Source organism: Lactuca saligna, chromosome 1 (genome assembly GCF_052625555.1).
Source record: "Lactuca saligna cultivar CGN05327 chromosome 1, ASM5262555v1, whole genome shotgun sequence".
Classification (NCBI taxonomy): domain Eukaryota; kingdom Viridiplantae; phylum Streptophyta; class Magnoliopsida; order Asterales; family Asteraceae; genus Lactuca; species Lactuca saligna.
In genome coordinates, this window is record NC_136417.1 from 8,647,612 (window position 1) to 8,672,490 (window position 24,879).

At 36.3% G+C, this 24,879-nt stretch overlaps 4 protein-coding genes across 10 annotated transcripts; 2 read left to right on the top strand and 2 right to left on the bottom strand.

The window, feature by feature from the left end:
• Nucleotides 1-367: 367 nt before the first annotated feature.
• LOC145046210 (putative membrane protein At4g09580) lies at nucleotides 368-2,580 on the bottom strand. Its single transcript, XM_078994531.1, has 5 exons — nucleotides 2,481-2,580; nucleotides 1,969-2,289; nucleotides 1,226-1,496; nucleotides 966-1,136; nucleotides 368-869 (listed from the first exon to the last, which is right to left on the bottom strand). Exons 2-5 carry the CDS (start codon nucleotides 2,226-2,228, stop codon nucleotides 738-740), a joined length of 834 nt encoding a protein of 277 aa, XP_078850657.1. The 5' UTR covers nucleotides 2,229-2,289; nucleotides 2,481-2,580; the 3' UTR covers nucleotides 368-737.
• A 7,645-nt stretch (nucleotides 2,581-10,225) lies between these two features.
• On the top strand, nucleotides 10,226-12,141 carry RPL21C (Ribosomal protein L21). Its single transcript, XM_078994586.1, has 5 exons — nucleotides 10,226-10,626; nucleotides 11,084-11,164; nucleotides 11,449-11,550; nucleotides 11,734-11,808; nucleotides 11,898-12,141. Exons 1-5 carry the CDS (start codon nucleotides 10,300-10,302, stop codon nucleotides 11,964-11,966), a joined length of 654 nt encoding a protein of 217 aa, XP_078850712.1. The 5' UTR covers nucleotides 10,226-10,299; the 3' UTR covers nucleotides 11,967-12,141.
• A 3,718-nt stretch (nucleotides 12,142-15,859) lies between these two features.
• On the top strand, nucleotides 15,860-24,681 carry LOC145046347 (erythroid differentiation factor-like protein). 7 transcript variants are annotated; one of them, XM_078994654.1, is made up of 9 exons: nucleotides 15,860-16,173; nucleotides 16,261-16,382; nucleotides 16,883-17,090; nucleotides 17,178-17,898; nucleotides 17,992-18,183; nucleotides 18,286-18,360; nucleotides 18,839-20,896; nucleotides 20,989-21,305; nucleotides 24,430-24,681. In XM_078994654.1, exons 1-8 carry the CDS (start codon nucleotides 15,989-15,991, stop codon nucleotides 21,283-21,285), a joined length of 3,858 nt encoding a protein of 1,285 aa, XP_078850780.1. In that variant the 5' UTR covers nucleotides 15,860-15,988; the 3' UTR covers nucleotides 21,286-21,305; nucleotides 24,430-24,681. The 7 variants fall into 7 exon arrangements, with proteins under 7 accessions (XP_078850780.1, XP_078851068.1, XP_078850836.1 ...); XM_078994942.1 differs by having other exon boundaries at nucleotides 24,503-24,681; XM_078994710.1 differs by lacking the exon at nucleotides 24,430-24,681 and adding an exon at nucleotides 22,564-23,507.
• Nucleotides 21,225-23,371, bottom strand: CDPK2 (calcium-dependent protein kinase 2). The gene is made up of 6 exons (XM_078995197.1): nucleotides 22,849-23,371; nucleotides 22,627-22,770; nucleotides 22,320-22,472; nucleotides 22,116-22,231; nucleotides 21,645-22,037; nucleotides 21,225-21,555 (listed from the first exon to the last, which is right to left on the bottom strand). Exons 1-6 carry the CDS (start codon nucleotides 23,369-23,371, stop codon nucleotides 21,412-21,414), a joined length of 1,473 nt encoding a protein of 490 aa, XP_078851323.1. The 3' UTR covers nucleotides 21,225-21,411.
• Nucleotides 24,682-24,879: the final 198 nt, after the last annotated feature.

Genomic DNA, 24,879 nt, shown 5'->3' on the forward strand with positions numbered 1-24,879 from the left:
CTAATCGATAAATTGTTTTGAAAATCAAATCCAAATTTCCCCTTACAATCCTTTCGGTCTCAAATTTCTTCTAATTCCAAATCCTCTTTAACAAATTCTAAATTCGACCAAAACAATTTTAACACACGGAATTTACACTATCCCAAAAGTCACGATTGTCATCATCCACATCATATACTCTCATATTAACCTCTAACTCCTTAAGGCTAAAATATGTATGGATTTATTTATATATGTATGTGTTAACAAGACATAATGAAGCAGGAAGATTATTAAAAGTGTTACAAATGTCCAACAATACGTGGGAGAGACATAGAGTATCCAGCTGATCACATCACATGACTACCAAAGTGGAAGAGTTGAGATATAAATTCACAAGATACCAATCTATAAATTCAAGTCTTACATGAAAAGCTAAACAAAAAGGCAGAAACAAAAGGCAAGAAGCTATAAACAACTTTTCAACACAAAGAAAATTTTAAAAAACAAAATCCTGATTTGCTTCTACAGAGAAGTACATATATCTATATCTCAGAATCTATAAAGAACTTTTCAACTCTATTTGCCAGTTTCTTTTTTTTTCAATAGGAACACCAAAAAGATTATAACAACTGTTATGCTTTACGGAATAAATTATAGCCTTCTTCTCTTCTCTTCCATTCACCACTCTAAATTTGTATAACATTTGTAAGTGTGCAATAGTTATATTACAGACATGTGTAGAAGACAGAGAGAGATTACTCATATATCCGTTTCTTCTTCAAGATTGTTGGAAGTATGGAGATGAAGCCAATCAAGAAAAGCACTGATAATGTCTTGAAATCATACAGATCTTTAACCGAATGCAGATCACCAAGTGCTAGCCCAGCCTGCAATATTTCACAATTTCAAAAGTTGACAATTTTCATTGTTATAATTAGCTAGATTTTTCAAATGAAAGTACATTGCTATTTGAAATGACTTACTCTGACAGTGACATACGCAGCTGGGACAAGGCCAACAACTGTAGCCAAAAAGAATACATGATATGGTACATCAACAATTGGTGATGCCAAATTAATAAAAAGATTTGGCAAAGTTGGAGTTATCCTCAAAAACAGCATGTAATTCAGTAATTTGTCTCTTCGTTTTGCTACCTGGGATTAAGATTTAGAAACTGAGAAGTTAGAAAACAGAAAAAAGCATTTGCCACTTGGACAAGTAATTTTAATTTTAATATTTTTACCTCTGTCTGAAACAATTTTAACTTTCCTGGCCAGAGCCAGTAAACTATGGGCCTTCCAATTAGCTTTGACAGGAAAAAGCAGGATGAAGCACCAGCAGTGGAATTAAACACAACCAAGAAGATGCCTTTAATAACACCAAAAAGAGCTCCAGCAAGCAGTGACATGAAAATTGTCCCTGGGATCATAAATGTCTGCATGAATATGTAAGTGGAGCAGTAACCTACAATGAATTTTGTTGGATTAATGCTTGCATATGCCCCAAGGTGATCTCTGAAAACAAAAAAAAAACATACAAACATTTTGAGGTTACCATTACAATGAATGAAGAAAAGATACAATACCATAAACAGAGATTTGGTGTGTAAGGGACTTTGAAGTAAAAACATTTTCTAGGGTCCTTTGAATATCCTAAAGAGTGTCCTTTATCTTGCCTCTATGGCCAAAACTATCTTCTTTTTTATGTTCTCATGTGTTAACCTTGAAAATTATATGTTATACATTAAGGCAGATCACTACATAAGAAGTACATCAGTTTAGTATCACCATTTTGAAGGATATATAGACACTGACTAGACCCACGACCAAAAGAATTCATATTGCTTACCACCCACATGATTACCAGCTTACAGAAAGAAGAAAATCATAAGAAATCCTAGTACAGGTATAATTCCAAGCAACTAAATTCAGATCAGCAATAGTTAAGATTGTAATAAAGCAAAAAAGTAAGAATTTGGGTACGTACTTCAAGATTCGAAGATCTGATATGGATCTAGGCAGCTTAAGTTTACCATCAGCAGCTGGCATTGTCTGATAAATGAAGAACAAACCGATCGAAAAAACCAAGAAAACGCCCAAAGCCATCGAGAATTCCCATCTAGTCAGAGGGAACGTCCTTTCCAATTTAGAACCTACATGCTTCTTACTAGTAGGGGAATCTTCCCCCGGCTCTACATCCCTCATCAACCTTTCGGACTCCGCCACCAGAATCCTCGGCGCTGCCATCAACAAGACAACCGGTTCGAAGCGAATAAGGAGATGATGAAGACACCGCAAAACCCTCAATCTTCATTGTAAGATAATGAAGACGAATTAGTTGGTGCCATCAAATGTGCAATGTTTGTTTATATTTCTAGTATATTACATTGATCTGATTAACCCTAGATTCACGACACTTGAAATTGATTCCCCTTAATTGAAGGATCGGAAATTGGAGAAAGAGGGAAGAATTGTTGAAATGGATAGGTAGTCAACTACCTGAACCCTAGGAGGGGAGTTTTGTCGAAATTGAACAGAGATTGACAGGATTCTGAATCGTGAGAGATTTTAGTGGCCAACGGTGGCCATAATAAGAGCAACTCACCATATGTTACAAACGAAAAGTCATCAGTGACATTTTATCTTAGACAAAACGGCAAAAGCGGTCCTTTTAGTATGTAGTTGTTTCCGAAATTTGATCTAAATGATAATTTTTTGGATTGGTGGTCATTTTGACTATGTTTGTATATGGTTTTGGTCCCTCGAAAAAAACTAAAAAGACTAAAATACATTTTTTTATATTTTTGTCTATTTAATTTAAAGTTTTATTAATAAAAAATATGGGGCCTCTCTCTCTCTCTCTCTCTCTCTCTCTCTCTCTCTGTGCAAGTTATAATTCAAAAGAAAAAAAATTATATGCCCAGCTCTTACTCCTTCGATTCTGATTTTACAGGTTTGAATGTAAAGAAAACGAGAACAATGGTTCTTTTTCTTTTTTTCTTCTTTATATGATTTGTATATTTCAGTTGCAGGTAAGTAGTCTTTGGAATTTTTTTCAACATTTCCAATTCATCAGTATGTTATGTTCTTCCTAACCCTCATCATGCACTTGTGTTGTGATGGCAGCCCAAAAAATTGCAGCTACTACTCCCCGTCTTCTCTTTTCTTTTCCCTATTCTTTCATGGATGATAGTGGTAATCGATCTATCATCAATCACTAGTGTTAGGCTAAGATCCTCATCTCTATTTAGGATCCCTGATCTTCAAGATCTTTCAGGATCCTGAACACTTCTCAGATTCCTAACCATTGATTATTACCTAACACTTCTAACCGATATATTTTTATTTTTTTCTCACATGTACAAAATTAGTCAACACGAGACTATTCTCAACGAGGAAGTACTTCAATCAGGCAAGAGATCCGAGAATACCAAGTCAAACCAACGTGTTAATTTTTAATCGAGAGGATCCCAGAATATCAAACTTATTATTGCTTAGTGTAGACTATAAATACACTTGTAATCCCCACACTACAGACACGTTAGCTTTACTACTACATTTGTATTCGAATTACCATCATAATTTTTGTAATCTTATATTCAAATCAATAAAAACAACAAAGCAGATGATCATTATCACCTCTCAAGGTTTTATGTTGGAGATCTGATAAAGGATCAAAGGTTTTCCTTGTAACTCACTTGTCTTACTTTGATCATTATTCGATACTTGTATTACCTTAAACACCAAAGTCTCTCACATAGTTTGGTTGAATAATACCTGATCAATTTTTTACCAAAACAATTTGGCGTCCACCATAGGGTCGTGGTGTTCACAATCGTTTAAAAATCATGTTTACCTTATCATCTTCCTCTATTCCTCCCATTTCCTCTAAAAACCTTCCACCACCTCCAAGTGGAGCTCCTAAAAAGACTTATGATGCATCAAAGAAAAACACCTCTCCGTTCACTACCAAAGGATCTCATGATCCTCCTGTGGTGATTTCCAAAAATAAGCTCTTTGTTATGATGAAGAGATTGGAACAACAAGTTACTCAGCAACAGGAGGACAACAGGACGGTGCTCAAGGAAAGGGAAAGAATGAGGGTAGAGATCCATAAACCCCAAGAAGCAACACCCTTGATCTTGCAACCAAAGATCATGAACTTTGACAATACATGATCCTCAGAAAACTGTAGGGAGATAGGATCCTTAACACCAACACCTGCTCCCACTTAGGGTCCAACTCCAAACGACCGAGCCCATGTGATCCAGGATCCTGGCGAAGTCTTCATCACTCGCAATAACAAGGATCCTGGTAACTTCGTGAATGATATTTCTTTTAATACTAACTTTATTGACCTTGGTACAGTAATAAACTTGAGCATGGCCAAGGAACTTCAGCAGTTAAGGCAGATGATCTCAAGTGTACCCAGAGTGGTCAAACCTATACTAGAGGTATCCCCCACCGGCCATAGGATCTTAAGGTTTGCTCCTATGATAGCTAATATTGAAGTCCCAAAGTGCTTCTAAACTCCCAGCATGAAGCCTTACGATGGAACTATGGATCCTGAAGAACATGTGGCACGATACAGGGAAAGAATGAAGATCATCCCCCATTCCCACACATTTAAAGGAAGCTTTGCCTGTGCAAGGGTTTCGGTTCGACCCTCACAAGATCAGCCTTAAAATGGCTTCTTAACATTCATCCTTACCCGATTACCTCATTTGATCACTTATTTAATCTTTTGAAAAATCAATTTTCTTGTAACAAAACATTAAAAAAAATCACTAATGATCTCTATTGGGCAATTCGGGATCCTAAGGAATCCCTTAGGGATTTTGTGAACAGGTTTGGTAGGGAGGCTCTGAGTATCCCCAACATTGATATGGCAATTGTTGTAGAAGCCTTCAAAATGGGCTTAAAGAATGACTCTCATTTCTACGAAGACCTTGTAATGACTCCATGCAAAAGAATGGACGCATTAAGAAATAGATCAATAAGGTTCATCAGGCTCGAAGAAGACAAGGAGATCCAAAAAAAGAGCCACCCACCAAACTCATACGATAACCTCAACAGAAAGGCTAACTCCTCAGTCCAAATATTCTATAAGTCAAAACCATATTCCAAATGTGATCATCACATGGTTAATACCCTTGAAGATGAAGGAGGGGAAGAAGAATTTCCCATGATCAATAACTATTGTTTTTATGTGGATGTTTCAGGTTTAATGTTTATTATGCCCGATCTTTGCGACAAAGCGAGATGGCCAAGAAAAGGAGAAAGGTCCACTGCCTGGAAAGATAAGTCCAAGTGGTATGCGTACCATGAAGACTTTGGTCACATTACAGAAGATTGCATAGCCCTCAGGAAGGAGATCAACTACCTCCTAGGCAAGGGATACCTCAAAAAGATACTTAGGAGAAGGAAATAAAGATCCAAAGAAAAGGATCAGGATCCTCATAAGATCCTAGGAAAACCAGGACCCCCTCTTGCAGACGCCAAGGTAATCAATGTTATCTCTGAAGGTTTTGACATTTGTGGTACCTCTTATTTTGAGGCAAAAGGGCATGCCAAAGTGTCAAAAACATAGAAAAAATAAAGACCACCGAAGAATACGTCAATCACGAACGAGAAGTAGATCACCTTTGACGAAACAAATATACAAACATCCATGATCCCCACCACGACAGATTGGCGATCACTCTTTATATCGCCAACCATTTTGTCAGAATGATCCTTGTCGACAGAGGATCCTCAGTCAACATTATATTGTTGTATATTTTAAAAAGAATGAACATCGCAGAGTCTGAAATAGTCAAAAGATCCTCAATGCTAATAGGATTCAATGGTGAAACAAAACATACGGTAGGCAAAATAAAGTTGCCTATCTACATAGAGGTGGTAAACTACATGCAACACTGTTGCATAATTGATACATTATCCTCCTATAATGTTATATTAGGTAGACCACGGATCCATGACATGAAGGCAATACCATCAATGTGTGCAGATGCCCACCACATGGGGGATAGTGAAGATCACAAGTGATCAACAAAAGTCCAAGGAATGCTATAAGACCTCAATGAAGACTTCCATAATCCTACGATAAGCATAACAAATAAAGCTAAGGGGACAACATGTACTAGAAGCAGAAGACAAGATACAAAAAAAGTGCTCCTGGACCTTAAGGATCCAGATGCGAAAGTACTCATAGGATCCTCAATACCAGAAAACATAGAATAATATATAATAAAGTTCCTAAAAGAAAGAAGGAAAACCTGCGCATGGAAACATGAAGACATGATGTAACATCCTGAAATTTAAGTATATCTCTTTAATCCTTCTTCTTTTCCAAGTTGTCAAAATTAACTCAAAATAGAAAATGGTGACCAGTGGGTACGTTGGGCATACTAAAGTGTACGTTGCGTGTACCCATGGGCGTGCCTTTGACGCGGACTCTACCCAGGTACGCTGGGCGTACCATAGTTATGATGGGCGTAATGGGCCAAGACTCAAAACCCTAAATGAGACATGAGAACTATAAAAGGAATGTTATGGCCTCCATCCCAGCCACAATTTCCAGAGAGTGAAACCCTAAAAGAGATAAACCTTCTTTCTAAACTTGTGTGTGTATTTGAGCTTGAAAGTGTCATTGTGTGCTTGTGAAGAAGAAGAGAAGACCTTGAAGAGGAAAGATTGGAGTCCAAGCTACAAGATCTGAGCTAAACTGAGTAGGGAGCTTCTCACAAAGGTAAAAAGCTTCAAACTTTACTCCGCTTTTATTATGAACATCATATAGGAGCCTTTTTAGGGTTTAAGTCCCAAATGTGGAGACTTTTTGAGCAAAGGAACTCCATGGACCTTGATCTACCCCATTTCAGTGTATTTTGTGTTGTAGATCAACAAAAATCCAATCTTGGACGTTAAGATTAAGTCATGCATGAGATTAAGGCTTAATGGGGAAAGAGGATATGTGTGTTGAAGTGATTGGTGACCTTTACAACCATGCAAGGGCTTAAAGGTTTCGACTTTATGGCTTAAGAGACAATAGATTGCTTGGATCTGAGATATGAGCTTATGTCTTAATCTATTCAGACCAAAAATCATGAAATTATGAAACTAGGACTTACGATGGGCGTAATCCCAATATGCGCCGCGTAGGGGGTGGAGTTCCCTAATTCTGGATGACCACGAGGTAGCCCCGCATACAGAGTTGGTACGTGCCGCGTACCTCCATACAATTGACTTTTGTTGACTTTTGAGGTTTGGTCAACATGTGGACTTTTGGATCATTAGAGGGGTAAAATGGTTTTTTATTCCGAGAGAACATAGGAAGGGATTAGTCTAGCCTTGAGAGTCGTTATTGATTTGAGATAATTACTTTATATGATTACGCAGGGTCTAGGTCATTGTTTCGAGTTCGGGGATATCGAGCACGTGAGTTACTAGACATCATACGAGGCGAGTCTTCTCACTATACATTACCTAGAGTGGTATCTATGTGCAGACCGGAGGGTCTTATGTGTATGTGTATGTTTGAGATTTATGTGCATTGTGTTATATGTATGCTATGTGTTATATAGACCGGACCAGAGGGTCCAACGACTCATGAGGCCAGAGGATCCTCGATCAGACCAGACCGGAGGGTCCAACGATTTAGACCAGACTAGAGGGTCCAACGAGCTAGACCGGACCGGAGGGTCCAACGAGCTACGGGACTGGAGGTTCCTATTGAGACACATTGGCCGGAGGGTCATATCGAGTTATAGCCTCTAGTGGCTTATGTGTTGTATGTGGTGTTTTGGGGAACTCACTACGCATTTATGTTTACCGTGTTATGTGATATGTGTTTCAGGTACCAGCGAGGATCGCGGGAAGGCGCCGACTTGATTTGTAAACACTGATAGAGGACTTTGTATTTGAGATTATGGGATATGTTTTACCATTATAACATTTGATACACTTGAGTTTTGAGATGATTATATGAGATATATGGCCGTTATATTATTTTGATAATGATTTTATGTGTTAGGTACAATTACATTGTATACAATAACATTTGCCATGATGACGTATGGGGGTACATATGATTAGTTGTATATAATATGAATATGACATTCATCCGTGACTTGGGACCAAGTTTGTATGGTTCTATAATTTACTTATGAGAGAAACCTATTTCGGAGAAACAATGATCAAATTTATATCCCTCTTCGTCTGCAATCTCTCCTTATAAACACCATGATAATGTATGTAATACTAATAATCTATCCTTTGGATTAGTATCGATGCACCATTACCAGAAGTGAAAATAATCAAAGTAGGGCATCATCTCCAACGTTCAATGATTAAATCAAACCCTTCAAGTAAGTATTCTTTAATTAATCTAATGTCCTTCATGTTTATGATCATGTAATTATACCTATAATACAATACCTGTTCCTCTTCATTAAGAGTATGTGATACTTTTTTTGTACCAAAATTTCGGTTTACTGCAAAAAAACTTTTTTGTAATTTGGTTTTGAAAAATAGATTAATCAAGTTGATCGTCCATTATAAATATTAAGGTTTACTTTCTCTTACCTTACACTTATCACACTATTGTTGTTTTTCGTGTTTAGGGATATTTATTGTAAATTATTTTGTAATTACATGTTGATGGTGTTGTTTTATAAACTATATCTTTGATAACAACTTCCCTCAATTATCCTAACTTGTCGGGTTTAATACAGTTAACTTTTAAAAATGAAACTTACTGGGATAAAAATGTTTTATGGTGATCTTGAATTCTTGATGAAGGTATTCTAACAAGGGAATATGACTTGTTAAGGTAATTAACTTTTCGGGTTTTTCACATATAGGTAACTATCTTTTTTTGTACGCATCTTGGTAACAAACTTTTTGGAATTGTTCACATATGACCATTATGACCTGTTGTAGCAGGTTACATCCAGCTACAACACGTTATAATAGTTATACGTGAACAGTTTCATAAGTTCGTTACCTAGATGTGTAAAAAAAATAGTTACCTAAATATGAACAAAACCAAAAGTAAGAGTAAATTACATGAATGGTCCCTATGGTATAGGGGAATTTGTGCATTTGGTCTCTAACTTATTCTTTTTAACTCGGATAGTCTCTACTGTTTATTTTTGTTGCACGCTTAGTCCCTGTCTTACCTAAAAAGACTATTATGACCTTATTAATTTATTTTTTTAATTAATTTTCTTATTTATGTTTTTTTATATGTTTAAAAAAATTAATAGACCTCACATATCTGTATCTCCTTACCGTAAATATGAAACCACATTTGAGAAATTTAATTTGGGTCCCACCGGTCACCATCCCATCTCACATCCTCTTCAACCTCTATTTTCTTTCAATCTTTAGTGACATGGAAGTCTTCACTATTCTTTTTTTGGTCCTTCAACTCTGACGAACAAACACCATAACCCACGGTCTCTTCAGTTTATTGGGTTGTGGTGTTGGTTCGTTGAAGTTGAAGGACCAATAAAGAATAGATGGTGAAGACTTCGTTGTCATTAAATATGGAAAAGAAATACAAGTTTAGGATGATGCAAGATAGGATGGTGAGGAGATACAAATATGTGAGATCTATTAGTTTTTTTAAACATATAAAAAAAAATACATAAATAAGAAAATTAATTTAAAAAAATTAAATTAATAAGGACACACTAGTCTTTTTAGGTAAGACATGGACCAAACGCAACAAAACAAAACAGTAAAGACCATCTGAATTTAAAAAATAAGTTAGGAACCAAATGCATAAATTCCCCCAAACCATAGGGACCATTCGTGTAATTTACTCTTACTTTTGGTTTTGTTCATAATTGTGTAACTATTTTTCTTTTGTACACATCTAGGTAACGAACTTGTTGAAAGTGTTCACATCTAACCATTATGACCTACTATAGCCGGAGGTAACCTGCTACAACAGATCATAATGGTCATATGTGAACAGTTTCAAAAAGTTTGTTTCCTAGATGTGTACAAATAAAAGATAATTACTTACATGTGAACAAATCGAAAAGTTAATTACCTTAATTAGTCTTATTCCCATTCTAACAATGTGTAATGTTGGACTAAAATGTAAATAAGTTTCATTTATAGCTTAAAACGTGCCAAACTAAAACTTGAACGAGTAAAGTGTAGATACGTTTTCTTTTTTTTTGGGGGGGGGGGGGGGGGGGGGGTGCATTATACATTTTATATTGAAATAATGAAATGTGCTGGACGTTGGATAAGATAGGAGTCGGAGGCGAATTGTGAGACAAATCGAGCAACCAAAGCTTCGAAAATGGCGATGAGCTTCTCTTGTGCCTCATCTTCCTGCTCTCCTTCAATCACATCCATCTTTACCCACAAAAAATCTCTTTCAGCAACACCAACTCCCTTCAGTTTTCTCTGTCATTCTCTTCCTCATTCAAATTCTTCCCTCAGTTTCACTTCTCCTTCATACCACAGACCATTATCTTCATCCACGATTGTTCCAAGGCTTTCCGTAACTGAAACTCCATCTGTTGAATCAGAAGCCGTTGCAGAAGATTTTGTACCCGTGGAGTCACAGCCTGTCGAAGAAACCCCGCCGGAATCGAAAGGGGAAGAAGTGTTCGCCGTTGTCATGGTGAGTTAATTTTTTTATGAGACATTAGCATTTTCCCCTCTTATGTAACACTGCAATTTCTGTTATAAGCAAAATAGAACACCAAGAACACGAAATATAGGTGGAAACCCTTGTCGACGATATGAGAAGGGTTTCCAGGCACTAGACTTTGTGTATATAAAATCGATAATGAGAAGGGTTTCCAGGGTTGTTAGAATCGACGATATGGGAGAATGATAGGAGATGATGGAATGAATTGATCTAATGTCTATAATACCTTGTGTGGTTTTCATGTAAATGAGCTGCATTTTGCGTTTGTTCATTTCAAATGCAAAATTGATGTGAATTTGTTGAATTCACATCATCTTATTCTATGATCGTACCCCTTCAACATATATTTTATATGTCTGTCATGTGTGCTTTTGTAGATTATGGAGGTTTTGGATGATTAATTGTTTTTGTTTTGATTGCTGTGCAGATTGGGGGTCGACAATATATTGTTTTTCCAGGGCGTTTTCTGTATACACAGAGGCTGAAGGGTGCAAATGTTGATGACAAAGTAAGCCTTAAGCGCAATTCCTTATGGACTCTTTCTTCTTTATCAATTCACTTTGAATTGTATTTTTTTTTTTTCTTTTTTTTTTTCATTTAGCATCAAATATTTCTTTTATCGCCTTCATTTGGACTTGGCTTTCTTTTTTTCAAGTTTACTTGTGTCGTTTGCAAGCACATTAACTTCATTTTGTGAAAAGATATTTACCAAAACGTAGTAGTTTTGAATTTATTTATCATATAATTATATTGAAACATACTTTAGTATTTAACTCAAATTGGTATATGTAGATAATTCTGAACAAGGTGTTGCTCGTTGGTACAAAAACTAGCACATATATTGGGAAGCCTGTGGTGCCTAATGCAGCTGTACATGCTGTGGTGGAGGAACAGGTATTTTGTCATCTTGTTAATTTTCTTTCTATGTCCCCACTTTTCTTTTTTCCATTAAGTAACTGCTGGATAAATGATAAATCTGTAAACAACTAGGACTTAATGTATTAAGTTGTTCTTTCTGCATTGAGTAAAAAAGAAACACTCATATATAGCTTATTGGTTTTATTGCACACTGTATAGGGTTTGGATCCAAAGGTGGTGGTCTTCAAGTACAAGAAGAAGAAGAATTACAGGAGGAATATTGGTCACAGACAGGTATTGTATTTGTATGCATGTCTAGCAATATTATAGTATCTGAGTGAATAAATTTCATTTTTTTTTTTTACTTGGAACCAATTATGCAGCCAAACACTCGAATTCGGATAGTGGGCATCACGGGATATCAAGATTCCCCAGCATCAACTCTCCCCTGATTTAGGAACTGTGGTGACTTGTTTTATTACATCTTTGTAATTGAGAAATACTTTAATCATTAGTGTAGTTTGTATTTTTTGGTTTCTCTTTGATGTATGCTTTCTTTGCAATCTACACAAAATGAGGATAACTGTCTCTAGTATTTTATAGTTGGTAATGATCTTACTTGCATGATGAGCTAGTCTCGAGTATTTATAGTTGGTTGATGACATGTTAGGCATGTCACTATATCATAGTACAAGGTAGTGGTCATTTTACATTACATCTATGCATCTATAAAGCTATAATCGAAATGCCATGATTACATGTAGTTTACTCCCCACAAGATATGGTACAAATAAAATTTTGGAACTTGCTTTTGGATTTTGTTTGGCGTTGTTTAAGTGAATATGTGATTTTTTGGAGTCTTTAATGAAGTTCGGGACTCTATGGAGAGGTTTGGTTTGATGTATTGTCAAAAACAATCGGACCAATTTAATAGAGATTGATAGGTTTTTGCTTTCATAGAGATTGGTGATTTGTTCTCCAAGGCTATTGTTTTAGTCTTGGAGTAGGAGTGTTCCGACCATAAACCGGTCTTACCAAAAGATTTGGTGGTAAACTATGAACCCTCCATTTGACGATAGTCCGATCTTTACCAAAATAATTTGTCTTCTCCTTCTAGCCCCATATGTAACTTTATTAATCATGAGCCCCCATCAAGAATATTAATAACCGAAGGCAACGCTTTTTTGAATCTCATACAAGAGTCTTGGAGATGATGTTGGTAACACACCCTATAAGATGGCTTGGTGTCGAGAGATAGATCCTTCACCTTTTGAAATAAGAGATAGTATAAAGTAAGAGTTACTCCTTGGATTGATGATGGCAAACCCCTCAAAGAGCTTCATCCTTGAAAACATCACCACCAATGATATTCCATTTTTTTAAATGAATACGATTGACTTGTCATCTGGATCGAGGGTTTTCATTGCAACAACCCCAAACAACCATTTTGACTTCCTTAAGGGATGACGAGCTTCAAGCATATTACTTTACTCTTCACAATACTTCACTCTTCGATAGTCTTTACAAATTTAACACTATGAAATCTTGGCTTTTGCGAAATATTTTTTCTAAATTGTGGGAAAAGAATTTGAATACATATTCCTTAATGCAAACTGAGCTGGAGACCCAAGACTCGTTAAGGTTAAGACCATACATTCTAGACCTTTTATGTTTTTTGTTAACCACGACATGGAAAAATTTCATGTTTTGTCCCCTTTAAGAGTTAATGTCACATTAACTTTTTGCTTAATATCCAAAACTTTTTTGAGAATCGAGGTTTTGAAACTTTTTGGTGTCCAAGAAAAACAAATAATAATATGAGTGTAACATAGGGAGGGCAATGACACCCGCATACGAAAAATGAGAAGAAAATCGGCTTGTGACAATATCCCGATTCAATTTGCTAAGCTTGGATCCATACTTGTTGATCCATGAAAAACGCTTCCTGCCTAGCTTATCCAAAAGTCAATGTGCATGTTGTTATTATGTGATTTTGAGATGTTATAGTTGTGGGTAGATGTTAAAATACTGTTTGGTTGTAGTTTTCTACTTTCTTATGTAATATTGTAGCACAAGTTGTTGTACATAATACATTTTATGACATGAATTGAAAATGAAACACTAATAATATTTCGAAAAAAAATATAATCGTATCAAATTTACAAAACAAATTTAAGTGTAGATTTCAAAACATCCGACATTAAAATAGCTATTAACTCAGGGACAAAGCTTGCTTATGCTTTGTGCTAGGAGATGCCCTCCTCCCCAGATTGTTTTGATAGAAATAGTCTGTACTTTTTAGTTTTTAATACATATTAGGCTTAAAAATATAAAGCTTATGTTGTGTCTCCCCTCTCTCCAATTTTTATATACATTATACTTTTGCTCCCCCAAAATAAATGTTCAAGCTCCGTCACTATATTAACGGAAGGATTACACAAATGCAAAATAAAGCAATAATGTTATAGGTATCAAGCCTTTTCATTTTGATGTTCATACTTTGTGACAACTTTAATAAATTTGTCTGATGTAGATCTCTAAAAATAAAAAGTAAAATTTTAATGAATCACGATTTAATATATCTTACATAAATTTAAAATAATGTGTCAATTAAATAATTAGAAAAAGTGAAAGTCTATTGATCAAACCGTCAATAATAAATCGCACCACATACCACTTGCTAAAAAAATTTCAGTGCGATTTATACCAAGGTTGTTAAAATCTCAATTATGACCTTAAGATCTTACAATTTTAAGATCCTATAAGTGAAAAATGATTCCGATCACACTACGATCCCGATCTCTCTCTCTCTCTCTCTAGTTTTATGATATAGCCTAGTATCAAAAACTTATCTATTCAGCTTGAAATCAAGCATGGCAAGTTGCAAGAAGTCTTGTAAATCATCATCATCATCATTTCATCAATTTATTTAAAATTAAGCAAAACACACTCATATTAATCTCTTTATAATCTTATGTCTTTAGTTGTGCACGATCAAAATGATATTTTATTTTCTAATTAATTTGGTTTCTTCTTAGTTTTTACGGTTTGTAATAATAAAAATCATGGTTCATGCTTAACAAGTTAATTTTGATTCCACTATCGATGTTTTAGTGAACATCAAGCTATAATGTTTACTTCACACCTATTATCTTGCAAAAAAAAATTGAATATGAGTTCATTTTGATAGAATCTTTCAATCCCGATCTGATCTTATGATCACGATTTGGCAAAACATAAAACGCTCTCAAGTATGATCTTGATATTGATAACCCTGGTTTGTAGTTTCTAAAAACTCAAACAAAATCTATGATGCAGGTTTGACTGTAAACCATAACACATTGTACCATGAACACACCTCTAGTAGATATAACTTCCATTTTATATGGTAATTTTAATAAATGCATGTTTAGAAAATAGCTTTAGAAAGGCATGTTTGACACAGATCAGTTGGAAGCCTTTAAGAGCTTTTAGCTTCTAGCATTTAACATCTGACTAAACGCTCGTTTTTGAACAAAAAGTCTCGTTTGACACTACAAACTTTTAAAGTTTAGTTTAAACAAAACAATCAATATCCAAGAGCTATCTCACATAACTCACGTAACAACAAAACACTACCAAGTGCTCGCTGCCCGCTAGGGTTGTGCATGGGTCAATTTGGGTCGGTTTTGGACCCAAACCCAACCCAACCTATAAATGGTTGGTTTATGGTTTTCAGAACCCAATAGGATTGGTTTCTGGTTGGTTCGGTTTCTCGGATTCTAAGGTTGATTTGGGTGGTTTTTCGGTTTCTTGGGTTCAACCCATACACTTGTGGGTTATGGGTTTAAACCCATGGGTTTTGGGTTTTAACCCATTTTCCAAAAATGAGGCAAGAAGTTAAATACTTCAAAAAAACACCAAATTGAAGTTAAATACTTCAAAAAAAACATGAGTCGTATAGCCAAATAGTTTATTACAAGTTATAAACAAAGTCCGAAATAGTCTATTACAACCAAAACACGATCCAATATGGGTCGGTTTCTATGGTTAGATGGGTCGGTTTATTGGGGTTGTTTGTCTGTTTTAAGTATGTGTCGGTTTCTCGGGTTGAATAGGTTGGTTTCTAGGTAAAAACCGAAACCGAATCCGTTTTTTTGGTTTTTAAAAAATTCAAACCCTAACCATCGGTTGGTTTTGCTTTGGTTTCGGTTGGATCGGTTTTCGATTTCTTGGTTTGGTTTGTTCACCCCCGCTGCCCGCTATCCCATAAATACAACCTACTAGTTTTTGCTAAACCGGGCATACTTGGTTTGGTCAAAAACTCCACGCCTTGCTGGATTTATTAAGCAGGTTCACTCGTTTAAGGGTTTTAGCCACAAATTAGTCCATAACAACTGCAGCATTTCTTCTTTTTAAAGTCTGGACGCGTGTTCTTTGTATCGTTGATTGGTAACGCAAGCAAGCGTAAACACAAAGGAATCATTAAAGAAACATGGAAAAATCCCTGTCGTCGTCGTCTATGTCGAATCGAGAAGGCTCGCCGGAGCTTCAGTGCATCGGTGAACTAGAAATCGTGAAGGCAAAACCACCGGTTGGTTTTCTCTGCGGGTCTATCCCTGTGTCTACTGATAAATCTTTCACCGCCTTCGATTCTGCTCTCGTTCCTTCTGCTCCAGCGTAAGAAATCTGATCAAGCCTTATTGAAACCCTATTTTTTGCACACGATTGATTATAAGTTTAACGACCATTGCCGATTGTTCTTAGGGAGGGAGCGCCAAGGTACCGGGTGATTCCGACTGAGACTAATCTCAAAACTTTGCCGTTTCGGCCAAATATTCCGGAAAAGGTTCTCCCGATGGTTGCCGCTCATTCTAGGACCGGTGGAGGTATAGTTTTACTTGGCTTATATGTTCAAACCTATTGATAACATTCGGTACTGTTAGGAGTACGATCGTCAAATAGCTTCATACATTGAGTTCGTCAATATAGGGTGGTTATTGGCCTGCTTCGCTACTTTGAGCACTGGAATGTGACACATAACCAATTTGAGATATTTTTAGATGCAGCTTAGTACTAGCTTTTTGGTAAATTTTATGAGCTCATCTTATTAACATGTGGTTTGAATTCACATAACTAAAATGTCTGGACAGGAATATTGATACAGTAGAATTCACGCCTTAATTCAATTCTAAATTATGAAATTCGTTAATACAAATAGAAGGTTCAAGTGGTTGTATGAAATTACCTACCATATTCTTGTTCTATCATTTTTTTTTGTGTAGATTAATTCGAATTAGCAATATAAGACTTTGATGTAATATGCATATGAGTGTATGACACATGATATGGAAAGATGATCTCTAACTTTTCTTGATGTACTTTCTAGATTTGCCTTATGAAAGTGCCACTATTGCATCAAACCTTAGAAGGAAAGGAGAAGCCCTTGCTGTATCTGGTTTAACAGAGTACGAAGATGAAATCGATGTTATTGCTCCAGCTGACATTCTCAAGCAAATATTTAAAATCCCATATTCCAGGGCTCGACTCTCAATTGCAGTACATCGTATTGGACAGTCTCTTGTATTAAATACAGGGTAATGGAATCACAAATTCCAGTTCCATCGAATTTCACCACAATCCGCATATTAGTAACACTTTTTTAATAACTTCTTGTACTGCAGGCCTGATGTTGAAGAAGGAGAGAAACTGGTTAGAAGACATAAGCAGTCACAATGTGCAGAAAAATCTTTATTTTGGAATTTTGCTATGCATTCAGTCCGGATGGAAGCATGTGATTGTCCTGCAACTCAAAATCCTGAGCCAGAGGAGCGGCTGAATTCATCATTCCTGCCTGGAAATAGAACTTCTGAGTATTCACAAGGGAAACAAGATAGTTTTTTATGGGGAGGGAAGAAGAATCAAAGAAACAAAGATAATGATGATGTAAAAAAGGTCACACAAGTCAAAGAAAAGTCAAGATCCTCAATGCAAGAATCGGATATGTATAGAAGAGTGAATCGTGATGGGTTCTTGAGGGTTCTTTTTTGGAAATTTAATAATTTACGTATGTTTTTGGGGAGTGACTTGCTTATATTCAGTAATGAGAAATATGTTGCAGTGAGTTTGCACTTGTGGGATGTATCTAGACAGGTTACTCCATTGACATGGCTTGAAGCTTGGCTTGATAATGTGATGGCAAGTGTACCCGAGTTAGCCATCTGTTACCATCAAAATGGGGTTGTTCAGGGATACGAGCTGTTGAAAACAGATGATATTTTTCTTTCCAAGGGTGTATCTGAAGATGGGACTCCTGCTTTTCATCCTCATATTGTCAGACAAAATGGACATTCGGTTTTGCGGTTCCTTCAAGAAAATTGCAAGCAAGATCCTGGAGCTTATTGGGTATTTCTTGGCTCTAGTTTATCACATTTTAGCTTCTTATAATGATAATTTGCTAGTATTTTGATTTTGATTTTTTTTTCCGGTTATGTACAGCTGTACAAAAATGCTGGCGAGGATAACATTCAGCTTTTTGATCTTTCTGTTATTCCCAAGAGTCATGCTACCAACAACTGTGATGATGACCCTACCTTTATACCTTCTTTAATTAACAGAGGGAGAAGTGATTCTTTACTCTCACTAGGGGCGCTTCTCTATCGTGTTGCTCACCGGCTTTCACTTTCCGTGGTGGGGTTTATATTACATCTCTCTCTCTCTCTCTCTCTCTCTCTCTCTCTCCAATAGTAAATAGAGGATTTACATATTTCTAATACATTTTTTCTGCTGCAGTCTCCTCATAACAGGGCAAGGTGTGCAAGGTTCTTGAAGAAATGTCTTGATTTCCTTGATCAGCCAGATCAACTGGTAGGTAGCTTATTTTGTTTGATGGGTGTGTCATCTTTGGGGGCATTTGGATAGCCAATTTCATTGGATTTGGATGGAATTGGAATTCAATTTCATTCCAGTCCCACGTTTGGTTGCAAATGGGTACATAATTGGATCTTGTTAGAATTCACAAAATCCTTTGACTGATGGATTCCAACACTCCATTCTAAAACCAATAGAATTAAATTCCCAACATTTTCTCCTTGTTAAAAAATACTAGAATATTTTCTACCATAGAACTAAAAGCATCCCGCGTCTCCATCTTCTTTCCCTTTTTTTGCTTAAGAATTCAACTCTATTTCTTGTAAACCAAACATGTGACAGAATTCAATTCCTTAAAATTCCAATTCCTTCCAGAACATTTTACAAACCAAACTCCCCCTGTGATATATGCGTAGTTAGTAATCTTCATAACCAATATCAATCAAACTAATTATTATTTCATTATAATCAACATGTTGTACGCGCATTTGCTCATGAACAATTTGCAAGGCTACTTTTGGATTACGATGAAGATCTGGATTTGACATCAGAAGTTATTGTAGTTGATGCCGAAGAAGATTCCGACGAATGCTTCACTGGGATCTCTGAATTAATAACCCAAGAAAGTTTCAATCCCAACAAAGAGGACGAAAACGGAACAAATACACCCGAATCCACAAAACTTTTGGAGTCAAACGAGACCGAATCAGTAGACACCATAATCAAGCCAACTTCTAACTACGAAACTGTTGAGTTATCTCCTACATCCACCCCTGTAATTCAGCATAATGTTGATCTAATCTCTTCAAAGCTAGCAGCAATACACCATGTCTCTCAGGCTATCAAGTCTCTAAGATGGAATCGCCAGCTACAAGGCTCAGGAACACATAACAGACCCGACCACAGTGCACCATTACCAATCGATTTCTCTGTTTGTGCATGTGGCGACACCGATTGCATTGAAGTTTGTGACATTCGAAAATGGCTTCCAACTTCAAAACTCGATGATAAATTATGGAAACTTGTTCTTTTACTTGGAGAATCTTATCTTGCTTTAGGAGGAGCCTACATGGAAGACAGTCAACTCCAACAAGCCTTCAAAGTTGTCCGTTTAGCATGCTTAATTTATGGGTCAATGCCACAGCATCTTGAAGACACAAGATTCATCTCCTCAATGAGTTCATTAGAGATCGATATCCACAATACAGAAAACAAAACCGAATCGATAGTCGCCCATTATCTTTTCTGGGCTAAAGCATGGACACTTGTAGGAGATCTGTATGTTGAATTACATTTAAAGAAACCCGATGAGAAACCACCTGCTCGAGAGTTAAAAGTGTCACCAGAAGTTCAGAAGGAGGTTGAAAGACTTAAGAAGAAACTCGGGAAGTTTAACCAGAGTTGTTCTTCTTGCTCATTGGTTAACTGTAGTTGCCAAAGTGATCGGGCCAGTAGCGGGAGTAGTGCGAGCAGTAGTACTGGAAACACTCGTTCATTCAGAAAACCCTCTGAAAAAACCGGTTCCAAGAGCTTATCTTATTCATCTGACGTGGCAAAACCTTCCACAGAGACTGAATCCGATTCAAAAGAGAATAACGGTGGCATTTTCAAATACCTTAATTGTTCTAACCATAAAGATTTAGACCATAATCTAACTACTGCTCTTCATTGTTATAAAGAATCCCGAAAATGTTTAGAGGGGCATTTTAGTAATTCGACCGAGTTACAATCTCTTCTCAAGAAGAAAGGATGGGTATGCAATGAATTAGGCCGAATGAGACTTGAGCGAAAGGAAATTAAAAAAGCCGAACAAGCTTTTTCTGAAGCTATCAGTGTGTTCAAACAGGTTTCTGATCATAACAACATTATCTTAATCAACTGTAATTTAGGCCATGGAAGAAGAGCAGCAGCTGAAGAGATTGTATCACAGATGGATGATTTAATTTTCAACAATGCTCGCAGCCAGAATCTTGAAGCTGCAAAATCACAGTATTGTGAATCACTTAAATTTTATCGAGCAGCAAAGAAAGAAGTCGATAGTGTTGGTGAAGAATCCAGTGTCCTTTCTAGCAATCTTAGCAACGAAGTTTACACACAATTTGCTCATACATATCTAAGGCTTGGAATGCTTTTAGCGAGAGAAAATACAACAGCTAAAGTTTATAAATCTAAATTGGAATTTGGGAAACATGAGATTTCAGCGAATGATGCGATTACAGAGGCTTTGTCAATGTATGAGTTATTAGGGGATTTAAGGAAACAAGAGGCTGCGTATGCGTATTTTCAGCTTGCTTGTTACCATAGGGATTGTTGTTTGAGGTTATTGGAGACTGATTCGAAGAAAAGCAGTGTTTTGAAAGGTGAAAATAGTGTGGTCCAAAGAGTGAAACAGTATTCCTCAATGGCTGAGAGGAATTGGCTCAAGTCTATGGAGTTTTATGGGCCGAAAACGCATTCTACAATGTTTCTGACCATTTTGATTGAGAGGGCAGCTTTGTTATGTAGCTTGGCTAAGTCATCTAACGCGTATCCGGTATGTTGACACCTGTATTAAGTCATTTTAAGTCAAAAAGGACTAGCATGTGCCATGTGGTAGTTTATTAACTAATTTTGATGTTTTTGCAGATGTTGGAATCAGCTCTGAATACTCTTCTTGAAGGACGCCAGGTGCCTGTAGACAAAATCACATTACAAAAGGATGATTCTAATGTGTACAAAAGATATTGGAGTCAGCTACAGATGACATTAAAGAGCATGCTAGCAGTAGCTCTTCCTACTAACACCAAGAAACCTATTGCAACTTCCCAACAAAGCACCCTGCCATCTGGAGATCTCAATAAACTCAAGGATCTTTACCGGTTATCTTTAAAGGCCACCGAGTTCACTCAGTTGCAAGCCATCCACAAGTTATGGGTATCTTAAGATAAAACCAATCTCATCAGGTATTTTTGCAATTCTATGATTTTATCCATTAGGTATTGTCTACACATTACATTAGCAACACCGAAAAGAAAATTGAAAAAAAAAAAACAGGATGATTTTCTTGAGTTAATCTTGTGTTTTATTACTTTGACTGTCTCCTAAAGCTTCTGCTAAATCAAACTTTAGAGTTCCTCGTGTCGTTCTGCTTCCAGTCCCTCCATCCGCCTTTCTCATCATCGCAGCAAATTCTCCATAATCTATCCGTCCGTCCTGTCACGCAAAACCAATGTCAAATTACAACAAAAAAGACGTAAATACCCTTACTCCAAGCCCAAGCCCCCAAATCCTAACATGCTTACATGATCTTGATCAATTTCCTTGATCATTTCTTCCAATGGAACATCTTGTAAACCGAAATCTCTACACGCTTGTTGAAGCTCATCTTGTGTTATATACCCACTGTTGTCCTTATCAAAAAAAGAAAAAGCTGCAAGCAGGTTTTCCTCTCTTTGCATCTTGTTTAAATGCAGTGTTGCTGTTAAAAATTCAGTGTAATCAATTGTCCCACTGTTATCGGTATCCACTGCATTCATAAGCTCCACGAGTTCAGATTCCATTACATTGTTGCCAATTCCAGCCAACCCTTCTTTCAGTTCTTTAAATGTTATCGTCCCACTATGGTCTGTATCAATCGTTTTAAATAACTGCTTTAAACCACCGATCTCTTCTTCCGAAAGCCTTCCCGCAATCACCTAGAAACATTTATAGAAAATATTTAAACCTAAATGTTGGATTATTTATTAAAAAAGATGAAGAAAATACAAACGTACGCGTAAAGCCATCTTTTTGAGTTTGTTCATGGCGGAAAACTGTTTGAGGCGTGATACAACCGTAGAATCTAATGGGTTGTCGGGGGCAACTTGGTCATCCATGATCCATGGGTGATCTGGTTTTCAATTCAAAAGCAGTTATAACACAGTGGAGGGAGAGTGCGGTTGTTATAATTTTAATATGAGAATTTAGAACTCACTCACGTAGGACTTGATGAGCGGTTATTCTTTGCTCTGGGTTTCTATCGAGCATTGTTTTGATTAAATCTTTAGCGGTTTCGGTAATTTGTGGCCAGGGTTCCGATTCAAAATCGAGTTGTCCTGTTAAAATCTTTTTAAAGATGCCCGAATCCGTCTCTGAAACCCAAATCACATAAAACATAAAACTAGTATCATAAAAATCGGTTTCTTGGAAAAATAACTCTCATTGTAGTTCAATATTTTACAGTTTTGTGTAACAGAGTCTGTTAATGTCCAGTGTAACAAACGCAATTGCAGACTAAAGTCTAACCTGCCCAAAAAGGTGGAACCCCGGATAATAATATGTAAAAAATAACCCCGGCACTCCACACATCGATTTCCGGGCCATAACGTTTATGCAAAACTTCCGGAGCAACATAATAGGCACTTCCAACCATGTCACACAGATACTCTCCTGAAACACATAAATATGTTACAAGGTTTTATCAAACGAAATGGATTTGAAATCCGTCAAAAAAAGAAAGAAAGAAACCTGGTTTGTAGAAAATGGACAACCCGAAATCAATGGCTTTAAGCTGTGCGTTCTCTTCATGACTATCAAACAAAAAATTCTCGGGTTTAAGATCACGGTGTATAACACCAAGAGAACGACAAGCCACCACCACCTCAACAATCGTCTTCATGAATTTAGCCGCTTGTCTTTCACTATACCACCCTTTGTTAACAATCCGATCAAAAAGCTCACCACCTGTACATAACTCCATCACCAAATGAACAAAAACATTGTCTTCATAAGTGCATTTGATCCTTACAACACATGGGCTTTCAGACAAATGATGCATGATTTGAATCTCCCTCCAGACATCATCATAATCATCTCTGCATAAAAGCTTCCGTTTGGGGATGGATTTGCAGGCGTAATCGATTCCGGTGGATTTTTCGGTGCAAAGGTAGGTGGTGCTGAATTGGCCGTGGCCGAGCTTGTTTCCGATTGTGTAATGGTCCCTGAGGTTTGGGGTTTCGTGTGGGAGGACGTTGGTGCTTGGTTTCTTCATGGATCTTGATGAATTATTTCCTCGTTTTCTGAGATTTTTCTTTTGCAATTGCAATTTGGAAGATTGTTTGATTGATGTCTGGGAATGTTGAGAAAAGTATATTATAAAAATGAAATATCATTGGACTATTGGAAAATGAATATTGTATTTTCGAACAATGATCCAAAATAGGTAGTGTTGCACAATTAGAAAGAGGAGTTTGTATAAATGAAAATAACATTCACAAATAGAAAAAAAAAAAAAATTCATTAATGGATTATAATTTTATTCAAAAAATTACCGTCTATTTTGTAGTTTTTTTTTTATTATTATTCTTAAAAGGCAAGTTTTGCAAAATTTTCTTTTGGCCTATGATATCATCTTTTTGTTAACTGACATCTACCATTTCAAAATAAATAAAATAAAAACTGCATTTGTACTTTCACAACGTACATTTCACAAGATGGATGGTTATTTATTATATTTGTTTAAAAGATGTTCATTTTGGTTCATTCACTCCTTATTTTGGTTATGTCCTGTTTTTGGTTGTGTCCAATTTATTTTTTATTTATTTATCATTATTTTTTTCAAAACAAAACCTATTAAACTCCTCAACATTACTACTCCCCCATCTTTTTCGACTTCTACATGCTAAGCTTACGTGACTTTATGAAAACCTGCGACAATAAAAATACCTATGTGACAATGTGCTAGAAGTGCTACCATTTTCTCCGCCTTAAGATAAAAAAAAGTTAAAAACACATAAGTTACAGCAGGAAACATAAGTTACAGCAGGAAGAAAACTACAATTGGAAGAAAACCACCACACCACTATTGCCAAGATTGTTATTTCGAATCCATAAGAATGTTATTACTTAACCAATTGAACTACGTCATTTGCCTAAGGGTTATTATACTCACTTTTATGACTAATCCAAACATAAAATTGTACAATACATCCTTGCAATGCACAGATTCACAATTAAAAACATTTTTTGCTTATATGCTAGTATTCTAATTATTCGTGTATTTTTTACTATTATCTTTGACTTAATCCCATGGTTTTTCCTCTTTTGCAGGTTCTCGAATTCATACTCTTCTTTACAATGTATCCATGTATATGTCATATTGCTTACTCTTTCTTTCCCTTAGTGTGTCCCATTTATGGTAGGTATCGTCTTGCACATGTCAACCTCCTCCCTTATAACGGGATTCCCAAGGTCTGTTGCTGCTTTAGGCGAGTTCTCTTTGGATGGACTTTTTAAATTGAGAATTCATTTAAAGAAATAGTGACCATTTATGATTTAACCACTCCCACATCATTTTTGGCATAGTTACACAGCCTCGTATTTCACTTTTATAGTTGTTATATGGTACCTTAAAATTTCAGAGATTAAAACTCAAATTTAAAGATCTGATTGTCTATGCGGGCTTGCCACTACATCACAAGATCTAGTCAATCTCACATTGGATTGGATATAATACATAGCTGATGATGTATGATGAATGTGTTTTACCATGGTGTCATG